Source organism: Xiphophorus couchianus, chromosome 22 (genome assembly GCF_001444195.1).
Source record: "Xiphophorus couchianus chromosome 22, X_couchianus-1.0, whole genome shotgun sequence".
NCBI lineage: Eukaryota > Metazoa > Chordata > Actinopteri > Cyprinodontiformes > Poeciliidae > Xiphophorus > Xiphophorus couchianus.
In genome coordinates this window covers 15,676,653-15,698,638 of record NC_040249.1, presented here as the reverse complement: position 1 = coordinate 15,698,638, position 21,986 = coordinate 15,676,653, and the positions used below count along the sequence as shown (strand labels likewise).

The window sequence follows — 21,986 nt, the reverse complement described above, 5'->3', positions numbered from 1 at the left end:
TCATTAGCATGACATTAAACATTACAGAGTAATCGTTCCTGGCCACACAGTAAAGCCAAAGAGATCTGAAAGAAGCTTTAACACTACAGTTAAACTGAGACAGCTGCTCAGAAGACACTGAGAAGTGAAATAATAGTGCTGCGGAGATAAAACATATTCACAAATTAAATTCTCAGCTCAGCTCTGTGCATTCAGTATATTGCACAACAAAGATAATGGGAATTATTCAGGAAAATCATCAGTTTTCTTTGAAAAGACACTGAAATTCCTGTTTGGACTCCATCATATGCGGGATTTCCCAAAGTTCCCTTTTGGTGCCCTTATTTTTTTCCCATCACCTTGGACAGATTATTAGTAAGTTCCCTTATATCACCTTTATGCAGGTGACATTCAAACATTTTGAGTTTTTCAAGCTATCTTAACCATTTAAGTGCTGAAATGAAACACAAACTAATTGAATTAATTCCTTCAGCCAAACTTTGAGACGATCAGGTGTCTGATCATTCGCCAGTGGGCAGCAGATTGGTTGTTCAACTCTGACAACAAGTCAGACTAAATGCATAGGAATTTAGTTGTTGTTTCCAACAAATCAATGTCTCAAAAAGAATATGTCTGAAACTGATGTGTATCTCAAAAAGTTGTATAAATTTTAATTTGTATTTCCAAACTAAGGTCAGTGTCAAAACAGGAACTTGTGGTTTTTTATGGTTTTATTTCTTCTTGTCTAATCTATTGCAAATAACATTGCAATAGTTAGGTAAATATCAAATTCAAGGTTTAAATAGATTTTTTCTACATTGAAACGCAGCATTCTCAACACAATCCTTTTGCTTATATCTGGACACCCTTTTTGATTTCAACTGTTCCCAAACCTAAACAAAAGAAGTGTTCTGTCTCAGCTTTTAAACCTACTATGTGATATCTTTATGTCTCTGCAGGGTTTGGGATGACGACGCCTGTGACAATTGCAGGGAAAGTGTTCCTAATTTTTTATGGACTTCTGGGCTGTGCTGCCACTATCCTCTTCTTTAACCTTTTCTTGGAGCGCATCATCACTCTGCTGGCTGTAGTGATGAAGGCCGTGAGGGAGAGGAGAATCAGGAACAGCGGTCTCCTTCCGCCGGGGATCCGACATGACTTCTCAGCCTACTCTCTCCCGGGATGGAAGCCCTCCGTCTATCACGTGATGCTGATTCTGGGACTGTCGGCCATTACCATTTCCTGCTGTGCGTCGGCCATGTACAGCCCAGTGGAGGGCTGGGCCTACTTAGACTCACTCTACTTCTGCTTCGTCACCTTCAGCACCATTGGCTTCGGAGACTTTGTCAGCAGCCAGAGCGCCGCTTACGAATACCAAAGCCTCTACAGGGTGGCTAACTTCTTCTTCATGTTAATGGGTGTCTGCTGCATCTACTCACTCTTCAACGTCATTTCCATCGTCATTAAGCAGGTGCTCAACTGGATGCTGGAGAAAATGAGCTGTTTGTTTTGTCAACGTTGCAATAAGGCCAACGCCTTCCTAGGGAGGCGAAATGCCATCCGCCCGGGCTCCAGGGGTCGCAAGGGTCGCTTCAACCATCAGCCAGAATCAGACGGGCCTTGCGATAGTGACACTGAGGGACGGAGACTATCAGGGGAAATGATCTCCATGAAGGACCTGGCAGCATCAAACAAGGTGTCTCTGGCGATCATGCAGAAGCAGCTGTCTGAGTCTGCCAATGGATACCCCAGAACGGTCTGCGGCAGCTCCCGCCATAATGGTTTCTCTGGGGGAGTCGGGGCGCTCGGCATCATGAACAACAGACTGGCAGAGACGAGTAACTCCAGGTAGAACGCATAGAGAGGCTGAAAACAAATCATTCACGCTCCTCTCAAGCCTCACTACAGAAGTTTGACATGCTAATGAAAGGATAACTTGTTATGCATGAGATATATCGTTTTTACTCCTCACTGGGATTACAAACCTGCGGTGAGGATGGCGGCATGAAGAGAGAATCACAGAGCTGATCTTAAAGCATGGTGACCATATTCTAGACCTAAAGCCCTGAAATAAAACAAGTCACTAAAGAGCTTGGCTGGAATCCTTTGGTGCAGTCAGTCAGCTCATCAGATGTTTTATGGCTGAATCATTGAGCTGAACAGAAGCCAAGTGAAGCAAACTGCACAGTTTTTACTGTCTTGGGGTGTTGCCAGGTCATTTGAATGTACATATTGGATGCTGACGAAAACAAGTATAACCACTGAATGATATAGCACATACTGATCTATGCATTACACTTCTCATGCATTTTTGCACCATTTCTCAACCTTCCATATTTTTCTCTCCTACCACATCCTTTTGGTGATGATTGATTTCTTTTCCGGGGGCCAACAGTGAAAAGTGGACTTTCACCGCATGGCCGTGATGTAGCTGATTAAAACAGGGTTGTAGCATAGGATGCCTTTCTATTGCTACACCAACAGGATACAAAGGGTCATTTCCTCTCTCCTCAGATGGAAGAAAGGCAAAAGTTGAAGAATGAAAATCTATTTCATGTTAGAGAGGGACTGGCTTTCTTATCAGCTATAGGCACATGTTTGAGTGGCCACAGACATCGACTTGTCGGGTAAAAGAAGGCACCATCCAAATCTTTCTTGCTCTCTGCCATATGTGTTAGTCTTAACAGTGAGGATAATAAAGAGTTTTAGTGTTTAAGTAGTTATTGATGGCAATATCTTAAAAGTATTTGCAAAACAAAATAAATGAGAAAACATACCGAGCATAAGTTGAAGATGCTGAGGAGATACATTCAAGTGCAAAAGCTTGGTCATAAATTTGTTTCTGATTTCAAAAATTGTCAGATTCAGTGCCTTGCAAATGTACTCTTACCGCACTAAAAGTTTATTATAGTACAACCACAAACTTCAATGTATTTTGTAGGAATTTTATGTGACTGACCACAGCAGTGCATACCTGCAAAGTGCAAGGAAATTTTTTCAAATGAAAACTGTTCAGTTCCCTTTATTCTACCAGGTCAGGAATAAAGTTATGAAGAAGTTTAAAGCACTGATAGATTATAAATCATAGGAAGCTCTATTCTAATCCATCATCTGAAAGTTGGAATTAATATTAATCGAGGAGAGCATTAATTGGAAAAGCGGCCAAGACATCCGTGGTAACTCTTGAGGAGAATCTGTTCACAAGACAACTATCAGCTGTGCCCTTTAGAAATCTAGTCTTTTTGTTTGAATAGCAAGAGAAAACTTTCTGGAAGAAAATCTGAAATAAATCCTGTTTGCAGTTTGCCAAAAGTAAGACACCAAACATCTAAAACAAACCTCTGCAACTCCACTTCTCAAGAGCCACTGCTCTGCAACTTTTGAATACATTCCTGCTCCAAAACACCTGAATCAAAAGGCTAAAATATATCCTTGGTATGTCAGAAAGTTTAGCAAAAACTAAACTCTAAACTCTAATGACTCTAATCATTCTAGTGAATGATTAGAGTCACTAATCATTCATTTTATTCTGGTTTATTGCAGCAGGGATGTTGTGGCATTCGAAGACAGTGCTGCGGTGAGATGAGACCAAGATTTAGCTTTTTGGCCTTTAAGCAAAATGTGCTTAAATGTGAGACTTATCCTCGTAAATATGGTATCTCATGGTGATACATGGTGGTGGCAGTATCATGCTGTGAAGATTTTTTCCTTAAGCAGGTACAGGCAAGATGGAGATAAAACCAGGGCAAACCTGGAAGTAAACTTGTGAAAGGCAGCAAAACAAGCGAGACAGCTTCACTTTGCAGCAGGACAAATTTAAACATACAATAAGATTGCTTAGATCAAATCATATGCATGTCTTACAGTGACCTAGTCAAAGCCCAGTATTCTTCATGAGTCAGAAGAAATATAGAACAATGTAATTTTCCTACACTTTCACTAATGCACTGCTTTGTGTTGGTGCTAAGTCTAAAATCTGCACAAAGATCAATAACCTTTGTGCTTTTAATTTGAAAACAGTTTTAAGGGATGTGAATATTTTTGCAAGACATTGTACAAATTAGAAAAATACCTACCTTAATTTATTTGAGGTGAAGGATCACTTCAGAGGTTGTCAGCTAATATAAAAGTCACATAAAAAACTGAGGAAATCTTAAGTACTTTTAGAAAAGACTCAGCTGGTTGAAAAATCACAAAGTATTCAAAACCAGTGAACCTGGAGCAGATAAAAGAGAGACAGCGGAGCATCTCCAGGCAGCAGAGTCTTTCTGTTTTGTGATTTAAATAAGAACCGATGGCCAACACAGAGGCTGAAGGAAGAAAACCTTCTCAAAGAAGTATTCACACATGACAAAAATTTGCATTCAACTTCAAATCTTCCAGTAGATCCAGCAGACTGAGTGGTGTTGTTGCAACTTTTACAGTCCAGCCACACTCTCGTAAATATTACAGCTTTGCAAGACATATTAAAGATAGATTCTCATTCTTGATGTTTTATGTTCACTTCTCTTTAGAGGGACACCTACAGATTTTTGATGATGTTTAGCTTGGGGACTCAGCATCTCTCTAAGAAAAGGTTACCTGCAGCAAAGTCCCCAAAGCAGGATCGATGCATGCCCACTACCAGGAGCCAGATGTTTTATGAATACCTGCGTTCTTTATTCTACGGACAAACCTTTGTTTGCCATAATTTAAATCTGAAGCTTTATTCTTACTGCTCATGAAAACTAATTTCATTTGCTTCAGGAAAAAAAAATCACCTTATTGTGAAGGTGCTGTTGGATAACATTGAGTCCTCTATACAGTCTGGCTTTGAAATTCTTGTTTCTATGAGATATTTATGTGTTAGAGATATGAAGCCATGCGATGTTTGATGTTCGGAAACATCGACTCAACAGAGGAGGACACATTTATAGCTGAACTGTGTTGGTGACAGTGATGTGGGTAACAGGGGGGGGAGAAGGCAGCAGAAAGTTGCGGCGGCATTAATCGACCCCTTCCAGATCCAGATTCGTGCTCAATGCAAATTTACGGCCACGGGTTCACCCACTGCCGCCATCTATCTTCAACATCTAACGTCCTTCAATGAACTTTGCGGGGGTTTTTTCTTTCCTGTGTTTCTCCATCATCTCTCCTTTGACTTTGCATGCACTGAAGCAAACCCCTTCCTGCTTTCTTTTCTTTGCAGATCTGCTGCTCCTGCTCTTACACTGTGAATAACAGGCATGTCATAAATGTATATATGTAAAGAACTGGAATGTCTTTTAAAGACCGTTCACAATAGGGTGTGGACTGAATTCGCAGCTCTGAGTTTTAGTGCATAGATCGGAATAATTTCCTTTGCTCCCTATAGTCTCAACCAAGAGGAATAGAGAAAATGACTCAGGTAGTTAAATTTTCAGGCCTGGCTTTGTTGTTTTTTTTTCTGCATGCCATTATGGTAAAGCCATAGCTGTATATAAAACAGAGTACTGTTTCAAATCTATTTTTCTACATATAGCTCAAATATCTACATATGGAACAAAGTCTCTGCTTCAACTTGTCTGTCATACAGTCACTAAGCAGAAAAATGGAATAAAAGAACCAGAATTTGTCCATCCTGCAAAAGCACGAATACGAGAAAAGAATGAAAGCAAAACATTTCAAAATTTACAGAATTTGTTACGTTTGTTACTGTTTTTCATTGGAACAAGTTTATATTTTATATTTCCCCAAAAAACAGACTAATGTTGAGGTGGAGATGTGTTAAAGCTTACAGCAGCACTACAGCAATGAACTTACACACCCCTAAAATGTTTTAGCAGTCATATGAATTCTGTATTCTGTACCAAATTACACATTGAATCTAGTGATACTTTCCCTGGTGTAATTTGTCTCCAAGGGTTAGAAGGAGTTGAATTGCTGACACCTCTTTAAAACAATCAATACAAAATAAATAATGTTATATATAAATCTTCACCTTTCCTCTAAGAACTAAGGTTAAAGTGGCAGAGGTTTCATTACTTTCTTCAACAGTACATCTATATAATCAGCTGCTGTGTATCCATAACCTTACTCTCTAAAAGGATGACATTCTTTAGCATTTTGTGCCCTCAGATCATACTACACATGACTGAAAAAGATACTACTTTGAATTATTTCTTGAATATAGGCCACTGCTCTACTGAAGATGCTGTTTAAATAAATATGATCATGTTTTAATCTGTATTTTTCCTGAAACTGAAACACGTCAAGCTTTTAAAGATACAAGCAGTGGCACTCAGATATTTGTATAGACTCATCATGATATGACTACAGCGGTTTAATGATTTTTATTGTCAACAAAAAACACAAAAATGCACCTTAGATGATTTTTAAAAGCAGGAAATTTACTTTGAACTTATTGTGGATTTTCTGTAATACACACAGTAAAAAGAATTTTAATAGATGCTTGAATATATACACATTAACCCCACTAATCAAAAATGTTTTTGCAATCATCAACCAGGTCCTGGTGTAATTTTGGCTAAATATTTGACCATTTTTCTTCTCAAAAGTGGTAGCACTCATTTAAAATGGTTACCTTCATGACATAAATTTGACTTTTAAGCAAAACCCTGAAGATTTTTAATTTGTTTGAAGTTGGGCCGGTTCCAGAAACTTAAATGTTAGCATGCTACATCCTTTCCAAAAGCAGCTTGAGGATTTAAAGGGACGTATTGTGCAAAATGTACATATATTTTCCACAAAAAAGCAATTTTCTACTGCTTCAAAAAAACAACAACATAAGAGCTTAAAAATCCCACACAGTCAGTTTTGGGCAATAAATTGATGTATTTTGGGATCTAGAAAATAAGACATTTCAAAGACTGTGTTCAGACTGCAGCCTGACATGACCCAATTCCAATTTTTTTGTCGTAATGCGACCTGTATCTGATCTTTTCATGACAGTCTGAACAACAAGGGTCAGATTTTTTTTCCTGAATGCGACCCAGGCCATTTGGATATCCGATACGTATCTGATTCAAATGTGATCTAAAGTCCAGTTCGCATTCATCCAACCTGAACCTCATTGAAACTTGACAAACGTCATACTGATACTCGCAAGCGAGAAGAAAAACAACAACCATGGAGGTCCATAATCAGGATAAAGTTGTTAAAGTGCTGCCTCCAGTTGGCCAACCACTTCAAAATCGTAAGCTGTCCTCCACCTCCATGTTTACTTCCACAAACACTGATTACGTGTGAAGTTACTGCGCCCTCTACTGCGCAATGCGGGACACTTTCAACTTGTCTGCAGTTCACACTTTAGAACACATATAGGTCACATATATTTGGAAGTGTGAACGACCACAGCAAAAAAAAAATAAAAAATAAAAATCTGATTTGATAAAAAATTGGAATAGGGTCACTTCAGGCTACAGTGTGAATGTAGCCAAAAACCTATGGAATGTAACGTTACAAATCACTGGCATTACCTAGCAACCCCAGTGAAGCCCAGTCCGTTGCCTAGCAACCCCAAAAGCTCCAGGACATTTGGTCAGCAGAGAGATCTTATTATCTCAGAAAGATTTTGTGCAAGAAAATATAATGAACATGTTCCGTGTTGCCCACAGACCTGTTCTAACCTGTTCCAGGGAGCATAATTGCTCACCTTTAAGTTGTTATTGATTAATTTGGAGGTGATCTAGCAGCACTGAAACACTAAAACAGACACTCAGGATGATGCAGCCACAACCTTGCATATGTTCTCAAGTTTGAAAACCTCAGCTTTCGCACTCCAAGCTTTCTTCTTGCCACTGTGGTCAAACAGCCCAAACTTTGTTTCAGATGACCATAAATCATTTATCTACCTGGATAGCTTTTGTGATTCATCTAAACATTAATAAGGTTCATTTATCCAAGGATAATGGGGTGTGTGTATATATTTTTAGGCTGTATTTAAAATTCAAATCCTGTATGGCTTTAAAAAAGAAAAGCCATACAGAATAATTTAAATTTTGATTATTCTTTTGTGTAGCAATTCCACCTAAAAAAAAAAGAACTGTTCAAATCAATCAACAGAGGCTTGAAATTAAAATGTCATTCAGGTCTATGGTGAGTGTATATAGACTTCTGGCTGATGCTGTAGTCATATCAAGAGTAACATTTGGTCACCTTATATGCATGTGTGGCTTTAAATCAATTGCCTTACAGAAGTCATTGCATATAACAAACACTTTTCTTTTTTATGACAAGCAGAGCTTGTGCAAGTCGTACCTCACAATCCTTTTGCAGTTTGCAAAATTGATTTCCATTGATTACAATGGTTCTAATGGCCCTGCTGTTCACTGTATCTTCTGTGAGAGAAAACGGTTGGTCTTTAAGAGTCATTTGTGTTTGGCTGCAACAGGAACGCTTCTGAATTTGGATATCAATGTGTTTGCATTTTAATTAATTTATTCAGGTTCTCAATAAACCCTATAATTAAAGCGAGACGATGCAAAATTCAAAAGTGGGAGCCGCAACTTGCCGCACAACAAAACATGCCCTGGTGGCAGTGCTGCATGAGTTGAAGCAAAGTTTTCAGTGTTAATTCAGGCTTGTACTGTTGGAAATGATCACTGACACTGTTTATTTCCTGTAAACACATATTGCGCTGTATTCACACGGCTCCGTAGGCAGCGGCTCTTCATTAAAATGTCATGCTTCCGTGGCAAGTACGATAATAAAACAATTAGCTTGACATGGAAAAAAAGGCTGGAGATGCTGTTAGTATGTAATTTGTTGACAGAGCGGTTGACAGAGTGGTGGCAGAATTATCTTTTATTTAGCATTTCCCTCCATAATCACAGTGTGATGCATAACAATTTGCTCTCTTGGATTTCAGCGAAGAAAGAGCGTGCTAGCTTCTTAGTGCTCATGACATTAAGTTGGTTGAAAGTCATATCTGTTAGATTTATTCTCCACTGAACATGGCTGCTCAAAACTTTAAACTTTAATTTTCCAAATTTAAAGGACATTTGTGACTTTTTCCTTCTTCTTTTTCCCACAAAGGTAGATGATTTGGAGCCACACTCTTGATTTAGAAACTCTGCCATCTTACTTTAACCTGTGACTGTACTCACCTCAGCACCATTTCATACCTCAGTGTGTCTCATGTTGCTTGCTTCATGCTGTAACATCCAGTTAATGTATGCAAATTAATTCAGTTTGCAAGTTGCACATTTATACAAATGATTGTACTTTTATATTTATGTAACGGAAAATGAAACCTATATGAGATGAGAAAGGAGTTACATTAAATGATAATGATACTGACTTTTCCTTGTTTTATTCATTCTTATTTTGTGCTAATGGCTTGTTTTAAAAGATTTATGAGAGAAAATTAGCCAGTAGAAGGATTCAAGACAGCCTAAAGGGGAAGATTTTTCAGCCATTTATAGAGTTTTCTGAAAAATCTTTGTTATAATAACTCTGATGTTACATGATTATTGCATTACGATTCCCTAATGATGTTTCTGGAGTTTTCTCAGACGGCAGCACCAATTCCAGGAAATTACTGCCAAGAATAAGTCTGCTCATAAGCTTCAAAAAGCTGCAGATCTCGTTTGGATTCTTGGGATTTTGTGTGGATTAAACAAAGCTAAACCATGCTAAATAATGAGCTTATGTGAGGGATTTTATCTACATTCCCCTGAGACAGAAACTGTTTTTTTTTCTTTAATTTACAGTCCTTGTTTTAAATTATCCCCTAGAAAAAAAATGTTAAATTAAAATTATACACTGTTTGCAGCAGAAGCTTGTCACAATTATAGTCTTGCTTTATCATCTCAAAAGAGCGAAAAATTTAGTTTGATAACTTTGTAACAAGAACATTATCTTAACCATGTAAATAAAATCTAAATATCCTTAAAATGAATCTGAAACACTACAGCTGGTAAAATTCGTATCTTTGTTCTATGAAGAAACTAGAACAAAACAGAGTAAAAACAGAATATATCAAAAACATTTTTTAAATTTTAATTTTAAAATCAGCAATAAATAACAGTTATGGAGTTATTAGCTCTGCAGCTTGTTGGTGTGAATTTCCAAAGCCAATTTCCCAATGCAAAATTATTTATACTCCTTAAAAGATTTCTGTCACCTTCAAGCTAAAAACTAAGTATAATATTGTGATTTTTGGTGATAGATGCAGAGTACTGCATAAGTCCTGTATCTAGATTTAACCTAGATTTAAAGGAACTCAGTGTTTCAGCAGTTTTGCAGTTTTCTGGAAGTTTGTTCCAGATTTTTGGTGCACAGAAGCTGAATGCTGCTTCTGCACTCCCAGAACCTGAATTTTGATATTACAACAGCAGATCTGTAATGTATTTAGGGAACCTAAAATCTCTGCAGACTCCACACATTCTGGACACAAACTGTTTAAACTCTTACCTTCAGGTTGGTGCTACAGAGCAATTTCTTCCACATGCTGTCGCTCTGATGAACACAATGAACACCTTAGCTCTTCAATCATCAGCTTCTCTTCTCTTAAACAAAATAAGCATATTTGTATTCTTATATTAAACCTTCATTTTAATTTCCTTCTAAAAAAAAATGGCAGCAAATCCATATACACATTGGTCCTTTATTCTTACTTTATTTTCTCAAACGTTTTGTATTTCTATTTTTTGGTTGTTCACTTTGAGCTTTTGAGAACCAAAATCAAATTCCTCGTTTGTCCACACACGAAACTATTCTGATTCTGATGTTGAAGCAAATATTTCCTAAAAACTTCACAACATTTCTGAGCAAATACATTGAAGAGGGACTTTTTTTTTTTCCTACTCAACGCTCATCATTCAATTGTATTCATCGATCTGATTTAACAGTAAGTTGTCAGTGCTTCTCAGTATGTGATTCTGCTGAATTAATTTCCTTGGACCCTGTTGCAAGCAGAGCACATGCAGGACCATGAAACAGCTTGGCTTTTGCAGTAATGTGCCGATCAGAATGTTAGGCATAAAAGGGAACCTGTAATTGCATTCATTATTGAGATGAGCCTGATCCCAGCAAATTATGCCAAAAAAAAAGGAAAAAAAAGCAGCATACATTATTTCGCTGCGCAAAGGCCTTAAGAGGAGCCTGTGCAGAGGAAATGTGCCACAAAGCCTGGACTCAGCAGCAATTTTCTGTCTCAAAGGCTTGCTCCTCCTGTGAGGATGGACAGAAAACATTCCAGTGTTGTTGCTGAAGCAGCGAACACCCACCTAAAAGGACTGCAGCGTTTCCAGCTCCTTATGCTTAACAAATGATCAGCAGGGTCTTTGTTTTACCGGAATACTGGCACGTTTCCAAAGTTGTGCAAAATAGTGGGAAGAACATCTATTTCTCCAAAGAAGTCCATTTTTTTACACCAGCACCTGAAGTTATGCTGTTATTCAGAAAACCATTAAAGATAAACCCTTTCTGTTGGGGTTTTTTTCTCAGTTTTATGACTGTTTAGGCGTGCAAACAAACCGCTTTGCCACACTCCCAGTTTCTCCAAGTGAACAGAGAGATTATTCCACAGGGAGACAGGGCTGCAGTGAAATCTCCAGCAGCAGGCTGAAGTGTTTCCTCTGGGTTTCAGCTGGTGTCACTGACATGTGCCTCACTTCTTACACTGCGGCACTGAATCCCTGCTGTTTATCAGGGACTGCTCATGTCGTTTTGTTTTTTTTCTTTGAGTATCCTGTTAAATGTGAAATTCTCTGTTGTAGCTGCAGTCAGATAGCATCGCTTTGTAGTAGCTCCTGATACAATACCCCCTTTCCTTCACTCTGAATGCTATTTGTCTTCATTTAACTTTTTCATGAGGGATTTGACTGAGAAGCTTTTTATAGACAAGTGTTTTTAAGACTTTGTCCATTTAAAGTTGAATGTCCAATCCATCCTTAGAAATCCAAACAGCAGCAGATGGTAAATGAATTTGACATCAGGTTCAGAAGAGCCTTTAATCACTAAATAATCAAAGAGAAGCACACTTGTAAAACATCTACTTGGTTCAGAGAGGATGACTTTGATATAAGAGATTTTAGTCATACAACCGCTCTAAGAATATCATTTAATCTTTTAATAACTACCCAGTTTTAAAATTACTTTTATGTCTGTGTGACGCATAATTCAACCGCATATATTTCATTCTGAATTAAAAAAGGAGTAACAATCTGGTGTGCAAACCCTTGGATCAATACTTTATTGAAGAAACTTTTGATTCAGTTTTATCGTGTAGTTTTCCTGAGTTCACATCTGATATTAGGTATAGCGAACCTGGTTTTCTAAATAAAGTTCTGCTGTCCCTGAAGGATTTTTGTTTATTGCTATCTGCTGTCATGTCAGATGCGTTTTGTTATTCTTAATTTGATGTTTTTGCTCTATTATATATAAATAAATCAAGAGAAGTTAATAAAAATGAATCAAATGAAGATATGGGACAAAAGGAACTTTACAAAAAGAGGAATTTTCTCCAAAAATAATGAAAATATGAAACACAAACTGGTCAAAAAGGCTGCTGAGGGTAACACTAACACTGAACGCGAATTTCTGGCAGCCACTGGTTGTGTTTTACATGTGACAAAACTCAAACAATCTCCTGCTTTCTGTATATGCCTGCACTGTGGAAGGTTGCAAAACAGAATTGATTTCTTCCAGCCAAAAGATCTTGGCATGGCGAAAATCTCCTAAATCCTTGTGGGAGAATGTGTTGTTGTCTGATAAAACCAAGCTAACACTTTTGGGCCACAATTCAGAGGCTTGTTCTGTATATTTGGCCAAAAGACAACGCAGAAACTGTTCATCAAAAGAACACAATACCCAAAGCGGTGGCAGTATCATGCTATGGGGTTGTTTTTATTTTAATGGAGCTGGAGTTTTGTGTATGAAATTACAAACAGTTTAAAATTTGAATTAAAAATAGCTAAAGATGAGGAAGGATTTCATTTTTCAGGATCACAAACATTCAAGTTAAATACAGAACGACTTCATAAGGAAGAAAGTTATTAAACGGCCTAGTTAGAGTTCAGAACTAAAACCAAAGGAAAAACTGTGAACGAAGGTTCACCTCGCAGTTTGAGAGATTCTGAGATGTTTTAGCAAAGTCGCATGGGGTAATGTTGCCAGGTTGACGTTGCATTCCTGGTGATTTTTACCAAAGAATCTTGAGTGCTAATTATATGAAAACGTTGTCCCAAATCACGCCTCCAAACAGAGTTGTTTGTTGTTTTACAGTTTAATTGCTCCAGATGGGTTTTGCAACACAAATAGAACGTGTTTTCAGATGAATAGTCATGGACTATTCATGACTATTCATGTGCATTTTCTACAGCACAAAATCATGGAAGAGTGCACGATGAATACCCATTGGCCCTCTGTGTGTGATACTACACAACTTTATTTCACCGAAAGATCTCCTAACGCTGCTGGAAAAAAAGCTCCACCATATTTCACTACGCCACATTACGCCACATTAAGACACGTGTGGGAGAGTGGACTCCATATTGAGTTAATTCAAAGTTTATTATCTGAATTATGTAACCTATCTCTGCTCCAGTGGGCGTGTTTAAATCCAAAGCTGAAAATTATCTGTTAAAACATATCAGTCTTGTTCAGTCAGTGTTGAAAAATGTTTTTTTTGGGTTTTTTTTTTTTTGGAAAATGCAGCAAAACATAAAGTACAAACTGTAATTTCCAAAAAAGCAGAACAGTAAATAAAGTGACTGAAAGGTTGAAATTATCTGATGTTAGTAGCACAGAATGCCAGAGCTCCAAATTGATGCTCAGTACATGTGATTTTCAGCGCTGCATTAAAACGTGACATAAACATGAAGTTGAAATCAATGCATAAGCTCAGGAAACTCTTCCAAACAGCTGTTATCTCACTCTCCATGCGACACAACAACATGGATCTGCTGTGAAATATTCTGGGTGCTGAACTGGCCTGCCTGCTGCCCAGATTTGTCATCTACTGAGCACACATAAAAATGAGACTCCAAACAACTGAAATTCAGTAAAAACAAGTGGAGCTGATCTGAGTTTCAAACGGCTATTAAAGACGAGTTTCCCATTTTTAGCTGCTATTTTGAAATGATCAGTAAAAAATGAAAGTTAGTAGTTTTTCAATAAAAAATTTACAGTATTTTGTTTAGTCAAGTTGCAGACTGTAACTCAGGTCTTCACATGTCATATTGATGCCTCAACCTGCAGAAGTACAATATTTCAGAACGTCAAGAATCCCTTTCAGCTGAGAAAAGCTTGCCTTATCCACACTTTTTATGTCATCAAACTATTCAGAAAAGTATATCAAATATGAAGCTGAGCTCTTATGGCATCTGAACAGACCCAGATGCCGGAGCGAAGCTGAAATATAAGGTAGTGCGTGAAAATTATTAAGCCGTTGTTGAAATGATCCATTTGCATACAGAGAAGCGGATCAGTCTGAGCGATGAGGCAATTACCCTTTTTACATCTTCTCCTTCAATTACCACTGGAGAGGAGGCAGAGGGAGGGAGGGGTTAACAGATAAAGCCGACTCACCACTTCAGCTAATGCACTTTGATATGATCTTTGATTAGCAGAGAGCGGCGTTTAGCAATACAGGAAATATTGGCTGTCTGCGTGGCTAAATTGTGGAAGTTCACAGCGGATAAAAGGCTAATCAAGTCAAAGGTGAGGAGAAAAGCTTTTAGCTTTCAACACCTCAGTGACTCGGTCCTGCAGGTGTTGGGGACGGTACTTTAAAGAATTTTTATCGCAAAAGTCAGAAGAACAACAAAACTCAAGCTCAACATAACTCGAAACTACAGTATATGCTTAACAAAGAAAAATTAATATGCACTATTTCTTCGAGTGTATTAAATGTTAGCTAATAAAACCTTGATTTAACATAGTACAGTATTACAATTTTCAACATTGGTTGAATTCCAGCAGAAGTATTTATGATTAAAATTTGCTGATTCAAGTGTTTTTGTTCTCATTAATCATGTGAGTTCATTCAGAGGAGAATAATAATGCCGATTGTCTGTTTTTATATCTGTTATTTTGTGTGAATGACTATGTCAGTTAAAAAAATATAGAATGTTTTAAGAGTTGTGGCTTAAAACATTTCTAGCAATGCTTTAGATTATATTTCACATCTATTTGACATATTTCAATCAATCAAATTTTATTTGTACAGCACATTTCAGCAACAAAGTGTTTTACATCATAAAAACACAAAAATACGAAGTCATAGAACACACAGTCAACAATAGCATTAGGTCAAGTGTCATCGTTAAATTCTTAATCGATTATGTTTTTAGTCGAGATTTAAAGGCACTCAGTGGTTCAGCAGTTTTGCAGTTTTCTGGAAGTTTGTTCCAAATTTGTGGTGGATAGAAACTGAATGCTGCTTCTCCTTGTTTGGTTCTGGTTTTGGGGATGCAGAACCACAACCAAACAGAAGATCTGATCTAATGTATTGTGGTGCTAACCTGTTCATAATTTCTAAACTAGCAACTTAAAGTCTTTTCTTTGAGATCCAGAGAGCCAGTGTAGGGACTGTAGAACTGGTGTGATGTGCTCTATCTTCCTGTTTTTAGTCAGAACACCAGCAGCAGCGTTTGGATCAGCTGCAGTTGTCAGATTGATTTTTTATGCAGACCTGTAAAAAACCTGTTGCAGTAATCAATTCGACTGAAGATAAACGCATGGATGAGTTTCTCTAGATCTTGCAGAGACATTAGTCCTCTAATCTTGGAGATGTTCTTCAGGTGATAGAAGGTCGACTTTGTGACTGTCTTTATGTGACTCTGAAGGTTCAGGTCAGAGTCCATCACTACTCTCAGGTTTCGGGCCTGATCGCTGGTTTCTAGTTGTAACAACTGAAGCTCTCCGTTGACTCTAGATACTTCCTCTTTAGGTCCAAAGATAATAACTTCAGTTTTGTTATGACATTTCTCATTTTTCTTGTCAATACAACAGTCTTTTTTCTACTTACAGCTTTAGACAGTGACAGTCTTCAAGACAGAGCTGTTATAGATATCTTATCATCACACAAGGAAGTGCATATCTAGTTTGAAGGGTGAAACTGAAAAAGCCTTTCTGGAGTCAGAAAAATGTGCTTTAAAATGCCAAATGTTGATTGATCTGTATTCTTTTCAGATGTTTGTGTTTTATGTCTACAATGGGTTTATATTTTTCACTTAAATTATGAAGAACTTATTGTTCCAGGCTCAGAGAGCCTCTTTTTGGTTGGCTGCATCCTTTACCTGTTTGTTTTTGGGGGTTTTTTGTTGTTGTTCACACCAGTGTACAGAGTACTCGTAATCAAAAACATGCAAAAACCCTCTTAAAATGAAGACATGTAGTTGTATAAACACTGATATGTTCCTTCATAATTATAGAGAAGGGGCTGTTTTTAAGAAACCCAGAGAAGTTAGTATGACTTTTATTCAATTAAACTGAAAAAAAATCTTTTCAATTAGTAAGGATAAATGAATAAAGATTGATGTGAAACGGCATCAAATTCAGCATAATTACATTGCTCACAGCATAATAATGGTGCTTTAGACTGAGACAGTGAATGCACTGCCTTCTAAAAATAAAGCAAGCGCTTTGGTTTTCACTCACTTGTAGGGCAAAAACAAGTTCTCGTTATTTAGGCCCGAGCTGTACAAAAAACTATTCTAAATATGAAGGTGGTTAAAAAGCTTTTGAATTGCAAATCAGTGTGCAGCGTTCACAACTCGGTGTGTCTCAAATGGAGCATAAATCCTACAGATGATGAAAAACTGTGATAATACAAGATTTTTTCTCTCCTGGGTGGCTGATGGTCTTGGTTTGCATATTTTTAGAAAATGTCTAAAATACAGACTAAACAACTCTGAATATGTAGAGAATTTCAACTTTTGATTGTGAGGGGAGGAAAAAACTGCATACAAAAGATCTTCCTCAAACTCCTCTTCCTCATTTTGCCTCATTTCTCAGTGTGAGCAGAAAAAATACATATATACACTGTTAAACCTGCTGACTGCACTATCACTCAGCTATCTGTGACTGCCTTCATTTCACCTCCGCCTGAGGCAGCAGAATTAATATGTGAATGAAACGTACGCATTTGAGTTCAATAGCAGGCGGAGGAAATGTAGAGCGATGAGGAAGACTACATTTATATTAGGGGGTCTAATTAGTCTGTAGGTGCTAGCACTAAGAAATAATGAAACCCTGTAATTATAAAGTCTGTCTTATGTTAGTGCAACGTAAGAGCCACAACAGAGAGAGAACTTGGCTTTATTTGCTCTACCCTATAAAGCTGCAGACAAAGGGGGGAAAGATAAGAGGAAGGAAGGACAGGGTTGAGTTTTATTTCATGTTTTTCTCTCTTTCTCTCTCTACAGCCTCAGCAGTGCTTCACAAATTACTCTCCTCATGAGTCCGTTGTGTGTTCCTCATTATCCTTTAGGAACCCCTCGGTCTCTATCAGTACTGGTATGGAGCAACAAGAGAGCATGCAAGGCATAGCAACAAAGGTAGATAAATTAATCAATAAATAAAAATACTTTGACAGGTCAAGCAGTGGCGGTGCGACCCATCGAAGCAAAATGGGGTTTAAAACAAGACCGATGGAAACAGAATAGCCATTTTTCTCTACTCCCAAGATAGATGCAGAGGACATGATTTTCAGATTGAAATAAAATACCCATGAGGCTGTTTTGAAATAATATATATATACATATATATATATATATATATATATATATATCTTTATTTATATATATATATATATATATATATACATATATATATATATATATATATATATATATATACCGTATATAACAGCTCAATATCCGGACAGCAGAGACGTTACTCAACAGTAACATGTCCTGGATGAAAACATCAGTCATTGCCAAGCAAGGCTAATCCACCTCCTTTGCTTTTGCTGCTCCTCCTTGAATCTCTGCCTGGTTAAAAAGCCAGGCAGAGGGCGTGCCGTGGTGGTGTAACGGTTAGCGCGACCCACATTTGGAGGCCTTCAGTCCTCGACGCGGCCGTCGCGGGTTCGACTCCCGGACCCGACGACATTTGCCGCATGTCTTCCCCCCTCTCCTTCCCCGTTTCCTGTCAGCCCATTATCATATAAGGGACACTAGAGCCCACAAAAAGACCCCCTGGAGGGGTAAAAAAAAAAAAAAAAAAGCCAGGCAGAGAGATGTTGGCGTTGGGGATATGTAGCTTGACCATTCTGAGATGGTTTGAACTTCCTCGTTTTCTCTGCATCTTTGAAGCCTATTGTTCACCTCCTCTGGGAATTGAGGTCATAGATCAAGTATTTTGTTTCAAAAGCAATACTTTGTTGCCATGGTTACACATCATATCAACAGTCTGGAAGTAAGGAAGAAAGAGCAAAAATCCTTCCTGCTGCACAGCATCTAAAACCTGAGGGAAAAATTGTCCAAACATGCAATGCCTCAGCCAAAAAGCATTATGAACAGAGTAAACTGATTGCACTTATGTATATGTTATAGTAGTAAAATATATTTTTGAATACACATTTCAACCTTAATAGTTCACCTTGAAAGTTTGTAACCATTATAATACTTAATTTAATTACTGAACAATGTTTTTTAAAACTCTATATATGAATACATTTGCAAGGCACTGTGTGTAGTGTCTCTTTGTTTATTCTTAAGTGTGTGGCGCTGCATTACTTCAAACTACTAATTAGCCTTATTAAAAATGATGAAAGGCACTTTATTGAAGCAATTTTCCTAATTTAGAGTCACCAAGCAGCAGAGGACAGCAAAACTTTGCAAAGTGCAGCTTTTCCTGACATTTAACCATCTTATTTTGAGAATCGCATTAAAAGCTGCCTTGACATTATGACTTTTCTATATGTTTGTTTCAGCAAACAGAAGTAGGATCTGCAGCCAACGCAGCACTGGACTTGCATGTCTTCTTAGCCAAGATTGGAAACGATGAAAAGTCATTCTTTCTGACACTGGCTTGTGCTGCCAGGTCCAGATTAAATTCAGTATGTGGAGAAATGCTTTGCCTGTTACCATTGATCACTTTGAAACTTTCTATTTACTCTCTTCCGAGAACACTACTTTTAATCTGACATTTCAGAATAAAGTGAGAAGGAAAAATGTTCGGCTTTGCAGCCTGTTGCATAATTTAAGCAGATGGGAGGGCTGCGTTTAAAACAATTACTCCTGGAGCAGTTTTAAGACCGTGTGATGGCCACATCACAGAGGGCAGACGAAGTGGTAACATTTTATAGGGTCATCTAATGCTGCGTTTTACCCTACTTACCCATTTTATTTCATAAAACACTCAACTCGGCCCAGACAGGGAAGCGACCATCATTGCTTGCCCTCCAGTGTGTATGGAATATGAATAGTTTATGAGTCTGTTGTTTGCTGCTCTCAGTGTATCATCACTGAAAGGGAAGGAGATGTGAAGAGACATGAAATAAAGTTTAACATTGAAAGGAAACTCACATAATTCCACTCTGTGGTGTCAGAGCTTTAAGTGATCTGGCTCTGCAAAAAAAAAAAAAATGTATAAATGGGTTGATGTGAAGATGCACTAGGCAACCAGGCTGGAAGTTATGCAAAAATATAGAGAGATCATGTGGCTATACTGTAAAAAAAAAAGTCTCTAATTTATGGTAACATACTGTATTTATATGGTAAAATTCTTCTGCCAGTATTTTACTGTAAATTGGAGATTCTTTTTTTTATAGTGTATGTTTTAATTGACTACAGGTTGCCTTTATTAACATTTTTAGTAATATCTTGGGATATTTCAGTAGATAATAGATATCAGTAGATATTTCATTTAGATAATGAGCCTCATCTGAATGTATAATCTAATTTACTGAATATGACTGTAAGTAGTCCATAATTGTGAGATGGAATTGAAATGAGATGCAGTTTTCAAAAATATTAAGAAACAAAAATTCTGAGAAAATGTGACAGCAGTTGTCACATTTTCGGATATATTCGATCCATTTGGCTGTCTTTTAGAGTATATTTATACCACATAGAGACATTTAGTCAATACGTTTTCGCCCACTTTTCTTCTCAACCTCAATATTCAATTGGATTTAGGCTTGAACGTTTGGACAGGTTAACCTCCTTCCCAGCTTCAAGTCTTTTGTAATCTCTAACAGATTTTCTTTCAGGATTGCTCTGAAATGAGCTTCTGTCATCTCACTGTGTTTCAGTGCTTTGCAGAGTTTGTTTTCTGCTATACGTGGCATTTTCTGCTAGTTCAGGTCAATGTTAAAATAAGGAGACAAAAATGCTATTTTCTTACAATGTCATAGAGTCTGTTTAAAAAAATGCCCTTTGTTGGCTACAAAAGATATTTTCACTGATAATTCGTTGCTCTAAAGCTGCTGCTTTCCGGGCAGCTGAAAGCTATACCTGAGAAAAAAGGAACAAGGTGAGCAATTATCTCTTTCTTTGTCCTTATTTTTGAGAATCCTCTTCAATTTTGTATAATTGAAACATAATTAGCTGCTCTCATTGAGCTAAAAGACACTGACTATTGAGGTTCTGTATGAGTTGCCTGATGAACATTGAGACACATGACCTGCATCAGTCTGATATCTTCCTTACAGATTCTGATTTTACTGTTTAGTTATTGTTTGCTTCTTGTACAGTGGTGGTCTTTAGTCTCACTGAACTGAGACATAACTGCTCTGTGAGTTTCCATCTTAATTAGATGCTTTTCTATCACCCACACACCATACGCCAAAAAAGTCATACGTGGGAGGATGTTTGCTTGTTTGGAATATGTAAGGCCGTCTTTATTTTATGATCATTATTGGGTTTTGCATTCTCTGCAGTGGAGTATTTCAGTATTTTGTCCAGCAGTTATGTTGTGCAAACACATGACTTTCAGATAAAGATTTTTACTGACATTTCTTTAAATCCTGACTTCAAATAGTGCAATATGTATAGCTGTAAGTTAGATTTCAACAGCTCTTGTAATAATCCTGTTATTAACTATTTTTTTGCATAGTGTGTAGCCTATTGGTTTTCTGGTGAGGTTTCTGTCATTCTGCTGCACTCTGTTGGTGATAAATGACTACTGCAGGAAAAGCTTTGATCTACGCTAATATGAGCTGACACAGAGGTCATTAATTTTCTTCGCTGATAGCTTCCTCTCATCTCTTTCTCAGCTTTGCTGCAGCGGTGCTGCAGCAGAGGCGGGCTGATGGGTTAAGAGTGGGATGCACTTACAGCTTCACTCAGTTGTACACATTTGATGATGGAGAGTCCCATATAATTCACATCATTTTTATACTCATCAGCTCTTTCTGTGATACTTTGTAGAGAAAAATCTGCCATCTACCACCTCGTCAGATAATAACTACTCCATCACAAAAATATATATTTTTTCTAGACCAAAGTCTTGAAAGCTAAGAAAAATGTGCAATATAAAAATGTATTTAATTAGCAGCATTTCACGACAAATCCCAACTCAGGGTTTTTTACAAGATAAACAGGTAAAACTGATATTAATTTTAATAAAATTCAATTTTTGGTCTAAATTAAATTGATAGCAATCCCTTCATTTTCTACACTGAGTCTGAATGATCAAAGAGAGAGAGCTGTTCCTGTTCCAGCTAAAGTGTCTTAGCCTGATGGAACATAAGAGGCTACACAACACTTGAAATTGGGGTGGACTTTTTGTCATATGTCATAGGGGCCTAATCAAAGCCCATAACAGTAGCCAACTCAGAATCTGAGGCAACACTTGAAAATGATGGATTCCAGATTTCGATTTGCAAAAATTATAAAACCAATATTTTTTTCCCCCACTTGGAAGTTTATAACAGGGGTAATGCCTGAAAGAAACTGCATGATGTGAAAAACTTATTTTGCCACATTAAATGTAAGCATGAGTCAATGACATCACTTTATTATGTACTTAGATCAATTTATTCTAGGTATCAGTAGCTACTTTGTGATAAAAAATAGTAAAAAGTTCAAGCATAAGCTTTAGTGTTACAGTATAAGTTTAAATCTTAGTAT

The 21,986-nt window shown here is 37.4% G+C and overlaps 1 protein-coding gene across 1 annotated transcript in view; it reads left to right on the top strand.

The window, feature by feature from the left end:
* kcnk12 (potassium channel, subfamily K, member 12) overlaps positions 1 to 9,259 on the top strand; it is a 34,855-nt gene extending 25,596 nt beyond the window's left edge. The window contains exon 2 of the mRNA XM_028005898.1: positions 939 to 9,259. Within this exon, the coding sequence (XP_027861699.1) occupies positions 939 to 1,831 (893 nt within the window). The 3' untranslated portion in view covers positions 1,832 to 9,259. The remainder of the gene's footprint in view (positions 1 to 938) is intronic.
* Positions 9,260 to 21,986: the final 12,727 nt, after the last annotated feature.